Consider the following 7325-nt stretch of genomic DNA (forward strand, 5'->3'; position numbering starts at 1 on the left):
CGCACTTGACCCTAGAAAAAAAGAATAAACACCATTAGTCTTTTTGGGAAAAGGTGAACAGAAAATGGAGATTCAGAAAGACCCCAAGCACAGTTGAGGTATCTAACTTGTTTAGCAATCATCTAATATGTATGGCAAGCTTTATTGGAGCACAGTATACACATCAATGGCTGTATGTTATGTCATTCCAGAACCATTGAAATGGGCAGGATATAACAACATCCTACTCTTCCATGGTAAAACAAAGGATAGGTTCATGCCAAGTTTATTGAGACTGTTTATAACAGGGTGCTCTATACATATTCATCTGTTTGCCAAAAATGTACCAACCAAAAGTATGCTAAAGAAAACTGTCTGCCTAATAAAAGCCTATGGGAAAGTTATAAAATGATTATGTAAGTAAAATATTGACCTCGTATGTGCATAGAACAATGTTAAGTCTTTATTTTCCCTTTATTATCACTTACAGTGATTACACTGTTTTAGCTCTGTGTGATCCAGCCTCATACATATATATATTCCTTTTGCCACAGATCTTCATATGACAACCTATGCCGGTCATTAGACATCCTTAGGAAAATCATAAACAAATCCGGCTACATTCCCTTTCTTTGCTTCATTTGAAACAGAAAAGGAATGTGGATTCTATAACCAAATACTGAATTCATAGAAGTTGAGTAGTAAGAAAAAGGGAGAAAAAAACCAGCGTTCCCTGTAATTTTCCTGTCTGAAATGTTCTTTGCTCTTGACATGTTAATGGTTAACTATTATTTACTGTTGCGCTATTTCCCTATTGAAGCATCAATTTAACTGTTTTGTTACACTTATCTGACTTCTGAAAAGACTTCTTATTTGTCCACAAACCCGCCAAAGGATGAGCTTCCACCCCCACATTATTCCAAGGATAATACATGAGGGGCTTTGCCCTGGATCTCTTGTCCTTTTCAGAGATCATTGCTGCTAAATCACAGGGGGTGTGGGAAACTAAGGTGGGATCAATGGGCTTAAAAAGCCTTTGTTTTGTACCCATCAGGATGTTGACAGTATTGGTAAGAGGTTCCACACCTCACACCTAGTTATTCTGCCTAATTGCAGAGATGGTGACTACTGTGTCGCAGTGTAACTTAAAAGTAGTAAAAGGTTTGGATGAAACAAATGTTGGCTAGCCTCTTTTTGAAGTTTCTTTAGACTAACTTTAAAGGGAACCTACCACCACGAATCTACCTACCGATCTACCTTTATAGGTAGATTCGTGGTGGTAGGTTCTCTTTAAGAGTCTTCCAATTCCAAAAACTAAGTGAGCAGTCTGTATTATGTGTAGTGTGCAGAGTGTGCAGAGTGTGCCAGTTAAAAAACTGCACTGCTCGGGAAGTGTACACAATTTTTTTTGAGCACTTTGTTCATGTTGCAGAATTGTGGCGCAGACAGAATTGTGGCTCACATCAGTAATAAACGTGGCATAAATTCTGACTAAAAGCCCTAGCACGCCCCTTTAGGTGCACATTTTCTTTCTTGTGGGACACAGTGCAGCCAACTGGCGCAAAACTGGCGCAGACACTTTATAAATACATGTGCTAGCAGTTTGCACTTTCTTTTCAGTGCAAAGGCAGACTGGTGCAAAACTGGTGCAAATGCTTTAACAAATGTGGCCCGATGTAACTAGAGGTGATTTGTAGAATCAGTACGAATCTGGTTATTTTCAGGGACTGAATCAAATCCCAATAAATTGATTCCCTTCAGCTAAATGGTGTATATATAACAATAATGAAAGTCTAGCTGATCTGGTAATATTTTCATTGAATTCAATGGCTATGCTTAGTGTCTATTTCTACAATTTCCCTTGAGCTTCAATTATGATTGTTTCAGCAAAAGCTGAAAATTTGAAAGAAGCTTTTCATTATAATCTGGAGTTTAGAGGACTAGAGGACAATTGGAGCACCATTAGTTTGGAGTGAATAGATTTGAAACCCAACCAAATTTAAGTAAAACTACATCAAATTGAATCTTAGATGATCACTCATCTATAACTAGAAGCAGCAACCCCTAAGTATGTACATACGGTTCCTAACTTGAGGACACCCGTCTTACAGACGACCCATAGTTACAAATGGACCTCTCAGCCCTCTGGTGAAGCTCTCTGGAAGCTTTATTTTAGCCCCAGGCTGCAATGATCAGCTGTAAGGTGTCTGTAAAGATGTTTTATTGATAATCCTTGGTCCAATTACAGCACCAAATTTTTAAAATCCAATTATCGCTGGGACAAAAAAAATTTGTCTGATGACCACGACCCACTATGACCAGAACATGAACTAGTGTCATAAACTGGTCAATAGGTAAAATGTTGTGACATATTTCATCTGAATATTCGCTAAAATATTTCAGGAATGCAAGTATTTGATCAAAATGTGTGTTAAGTGACATAGTGTTGTCCTTCTTTATCATGATGGGATCATTGTTTGTAATTTTTGGCGAGCTTTTGGTCCTAACAAAGATTCCAAGTGAAATGCTCACACATTACCTCATACTACTCCCATTCAGATTCCGGATTTATTAGTGAAAACATGATGAAAATGGGCCAACAATTTGTGTTTAATCATTTCTGTGTGTGTAAAATCCTATTGAGAAGAACATTGCGTGCTTCTTATTCTAGGCAGTCTGTGAAGCCTCCCTTGGGTCTTTGTGCTGGTGATAGGGTTACAGCAGTGTGTTTCCTGCTAGGGCAGGGCCATAGCACAGAGCGTGTGTCTATGAGTGTTTGACTTTGCAGCTTAGTCAACGTCATTGTTCTTGGCAGGACACAGGGAGGGGCGGGGGCAGATCTGGGAGTTTAGATGATGTCACCGTAAAGTCCATGTGGAACATCCCATTCACTTGTGTTTAGAATAGGCTTACGCCTGGCTTGTTCTTTCTGCCCTGGCTTCAGTTTGGACAGTTCAGAAATAAAGTGACTACAAAGTAATTTCTCTAGTTAGCTCCTCGTCCTGCCTCACTGATTTGGGGTAACTATGTCACTGAAAATCATGTTCCATTTGCATTTTTTTTTACATCCAGAAGAGGGGAAAACTGGCTTCCAAACACAAACTAGAATCATAATAATAACAAATCTTTCATATTGTGCAGCGCTTTATAGATCATGGGATAGATATACAAACGAAATAAGACATTACAGAGTAATAACACAGTCATATGAAACAATAGGATTGAGGGTCACAAGAGCTTACACTCTATGGGGAGGACAGGGTGACACAGGAGGTATAAGAAAGCTGTGATCCCCCAGATCCAGTTTATAATGGGGACACCCAAAAGCATCACTGCCCACATAATGAACATTAACCCCTTAAGGATCCGCTCTTTGTTCACCCCCAAATCATCCCTACTCCCACAATCATTCACGTGAACCCCTAAATACAGTCTCCTTTGTACTCCAGCTTTTGCTTGGGGACTCTCAAGATGTGGATTAAAGTGGAGTTGGTTGGGAAAATTCACAAATTTGGCGCAAATCAGCAGCTGTGACGCTTGTGAGACATTTTTGGAGGGAAATTCACAGCTACATCCCCATGGATAATTCAGAAGAGCACATTAACCCCTACCGCCCTCCCTAATCCTGGCACAAAGCGCCCTTCCCCCTCCATAACAACACCCCCGGAGCCCAGCACATTGCACTCCCCACAGCCGAGCCGCTGACCGCCAGAAAGGAGGGAAGCAGCGGCGCCGCCTGGCGCGGGTCACGTGACACGGCTGGAGGCTACGTAGTCCCTCTGACGTCACCGGCCCCAGCAGATGCTAGACACGACCCGTCCCATTCACAAAAAGAAGCCGCAGCCTCCTCCTCCCGCTGTGTATATATAGCGGCTGCGAGGGGAGAGCAGCAGAGCAGGATACAGCCAGCCAAGCACACAGTAACATAAGGACACAAGAACACGGCTGGCTGCTGTCCTGACCATTATTCACTCCCATTCTACCGGACTAGTGCACCGCGGCGGGACAAGAGCTATGGTCAATATGGAGATTAGTGCTATGGATTGCCGCACTCTCAGAGCCCTCCTGGCAGACAGGGCACAGCAGTGCCTGGTGCTGGACTGCAGGTCCTTCTTCTCCTTCAGCTCCTCGCACATCATGGGCTCCAGCAATGTCCGCTTCAGCACCATCGTTAAGAGAAGGGCTAAGGGCAGCATGGGCCTGGAGCACATCATCCCCAACGAGGAGCAGCGCTGCCGGCTGATAGCTGGACTGTACGAGGCGGTGGTGCTGCTGGATGACAGGACCTGTGAGCTGGAGCCCCTGAGGAAGGACAGCACCATGATGCTGGCAGTCAGTGCCCTCTGCAGGGACCCCCGGGGCAGCAGGATCTTCTTTCTTAAAGGTACTTATTATTTCTGTCACTCTTCCCTCCAAAACGTCCTCCTTGTGTCACTGACTACCCCCTGTCCTGGCAGATCCTTTAACCCATGCCTTGTCTTCTCTCCTCCAGGTGGTTATGAGGCATTTTCCTCTGAATGTCCAGAATTCTGCAACAAATGTTCTCCTCCAGTGGGACTGAGCCTGCCCCTGAGTGCCAGCAGTGTGCCAGACAGTGCCGACTCCAACTGTACCCCCTGTGGTACCCCACTATACGATCAGGTTAGTACCAGTCACTTATCCGTTCAGTGAAAGGGTTAAAAGTCTCTGCTCTAGCCCCCCTTCCAGTAGAGAGAATATTTACTGTGTACAGACCATGTCCCATGTCCTCTGTACCCCATATAACGCTCCCCTTATGTGTTTTACAAATAAATGACCATTTCTCCTCTTTTCTTGCTATCTTATAGGGTGGACCGGTGGAAATCTTGCCCTTTTTGTACTTGGGCAGCGCATACCATGCCTCCAGAAAGGACATGCTGGATACACTTGGCATCACAGCCCTGATCAATGTGTCTGCTAACTGCCCCAACCACTTTGAGGGACACTACCAGTATAAGAGCATTCCCGTGGAAGACAGTCACAAAGCCGACATCAGCTCCTGGTTCAATGAAGCTATTGATTTTATAGGTAAATATCTTTTTATACAATACAAAGTTGCCCATTACAGGTCAGAATAGGACACACTTTTAATAGCTAAGTACTTCCGATCACTTTTATAACTTTTAGGCTACGAAACAGCACAAAGCTGATTGTTTATATGAGCCCAAGCTGATCATATGAATAGTCAATAGGATTATCTCCTTTTTTGTTTCACACTGCCCCCTAGTGTCCAGTACAGGAACATTCCATACTAGGCAGAACTACTTCACTCATTTATAACAAGTAAAGTTTTCTGAATTTCATATTGTTGTATCCTTAATAATAACATATCGTATTGTATTTGTTTTCAGACTCTATAAAAAATAAAGGCGGAAGAGTGTTTGTCCACTGCCAAGCTGGAATCTCACGCTCAGCTACCATCTGCCTGGCATATCTCATGAGGACTAACCGTGTGAAGCTGGATGAAGCTTTTGAGTTTGTCAAGCAGAGAAGGAGCATCATTTCTCCTAACTTCAGTTTCATGGGACAGCTTCTTCAGTTTGAATCTCAAGTACTAGCACCATCTTGCTCCGCAGAAGTTGGGAGCCCCTCAATATCAGTATTGGACAGAGGAACATCTACTACTACAGTCTTCAATTTCCCAGTCTCTATCCCCGTTCACCCAGCAGCAAACTCTCTGAGTTACCTTAAAAGTCCAATCACTACATCGCCAAGCTGCTGAGCAAAAGAACTGGACTGAAGCACATGGAATATATGTGTTAATCAAAGTGCAATAATTTTTGTTTTTTAAACATTTTATTTTTTTATTTTCTTTTAAGCCACCCCAGCCAAACAGGCTTAAAGGATGAACTGGTGAAACCACAATGAACATACAACTGACATGACTTGTCATGATTTTGGGCATATATGTCCTGACCACTAAGGAAATCAGAAAGACAGGTCACAATTGCCTATTGTTGTACGTCTGATATGTGTTTATAATCTCCGTTTAATGGGGATTCAACAGTATTTTCATTCCTGAACTTTTCATAATAGTTGAAGAGAGGCTGCTGCCTATAAATTGTACGTCCTTTATTTATTCTGCAAGCTTCGTCCTGCCTTCAGATGCCTAAGATTTCAGCTTTTCAACGAAGCAAAGAAGAAATACCTCAGTATTTTTCTGGTACTGTAATTCCTGTTTGTAATTCAAGACCAGCTTCAGTTTCCAAAGCACTGATGACAAAAGCACTAGGCCGGAGCCTTCTTCTGAGTTTGCTGACGATAGTACATATGCTATGACCTTATTTATAATGTAAAATAATATATTTCTTCTCCTGGGAGAAGACATTTTTAATACAGAACTATGACTTTTTATACTGAATAGAATAAATTATGACTTTGTACTGAAATCTGCTGCGATCTCTTGTATTATTCACAGGGGTGACCATATTCTCTGACCCAAAAAACTGTACAATTGGTCCTCTGTCATAAACATGTACACAAAGAGAACTCTACACCCATATAGATATATACATTAGCAGCAATATACTCCCTAATCCTAGGTAGGAAATATTCTCCTTTCAGACCCTTCCGACATTGAACTTAAAGAGTCTCATTATCCTATCTAAAGTACAGACAGGCTTTGGGTTACATGCAAGATAGGTTCTATAGGTCTGATGTTAAATTTCTATATAAGTTGGAACAGGTTGGGAAGTGTAACCCCAATTATTATTGTGGTTCTCTGTGACAATTGGTGATATTTTGGGTTGACAAAGGAACAAGGTTTAAGAATAAAGCTTTATCACAGACCCCTTACAGTTGATTAAGAGGGTCTACAGTGGATTAAGTCTGGGTCTAGGCACAGAGGGCTGTTTGTAGCTAGGGGTCATCTGCACTTATAAACCCCTTAGTTAATGTTTTCAGTGATGAAAATCTTTACACAGTAATGTTGCATATGTTTGTTTTACATATACAATGTGAGGCAAAAAATACTACCGTAAATAAATACTAAATACTAAATAACCACAATATATAATATTAAAAGAGTCTCTATCTGTTCTAGGTTTCATACCTATATTCTACATCTTACATTAATATTATTGATTGCCAAAATAATTACTGATTGATAAAATCAGAGTTTTGTAGCTTGCAAAAATAATTACTGATATTTTTACTAGTGTTAATCCCATATCACATTTGGCCATAATTTTGTATAACACTACCTTTAAAGAGTTAATAAAAATCTATGTATATGAAGAAAGTATCTCATATACACTACAGCTCTCTTGTTTTTAGCTACTGGACTCTCCTCTGCTAGAACATGTGTTGTGTGTGATGCCGCATTCTCA

General features: G+C 41.3%; 1 protein-coding gene across 1 annotated transcript; it reads left to right on the top strand.

Annotated features, from left to right (window-relative positions):
- Window positions 1-3849: 3849 nt before the first annotated feature.
- Window positions 3850-6386, top strand: DUSP1 (dual specificity phosphatase 1). Its single transcript, XM_072146173.1, has 4 exons — window positions 3850-4363; window positions 4472-4620; window positions 4806-5025; window positions 5349-6386. Exons 1-4 carry the CDS (start codon window positions 3994-3996, stop codon window positions 5717-5719), a joined length of 1110 nt encoding a protein of 369 aa, XP_072002274.1. The 5' UTR covers window positions 3850-3993; the 3' UTR covers window positions 5720-6386.
- The last annotated feature ends 939 nt before the right edge of the window (window positions 6387-7325 follow it).

Source organism: Engystomops pustulosus, chromosome 4 (assembly GCF_040894005.1).
Source record: "Engystomops pustulosus chromosome 4, aEngPut4.maternal, whole genome shotgun sequence".
NCBI classification, from domain to species: Eukaryota; Metazoa; Chordata; class Amphibia; order Anura; family Leptodactylidae; genus Engystomops; species Engystomops pustulosus.

Bases quoted from the DNA above. Each gene is read 5' to 3' on its own strand.
- DUSP1 (XM_072146173.1), top strand. From the start codon at position 3,994: ATGGTCAATATGGAGATTAGTGCTATGGATTGCCGCACTCTCAGAGCC. The intron at 4,364-4,471 runs GTACTTATTATT...TCTCTCCTCCAG, and splicing joins CAGGATCTTCTTTCTTAAAG to GTGGTTATGAGGCATTTTCC. The intron at 4,621-4,805 runs GTTAGTACCAGT...GCTATCTTATAG, and splicing joins GTACCCCACTATACGATCAG to GGTGGACCGGTGGAAATCTT.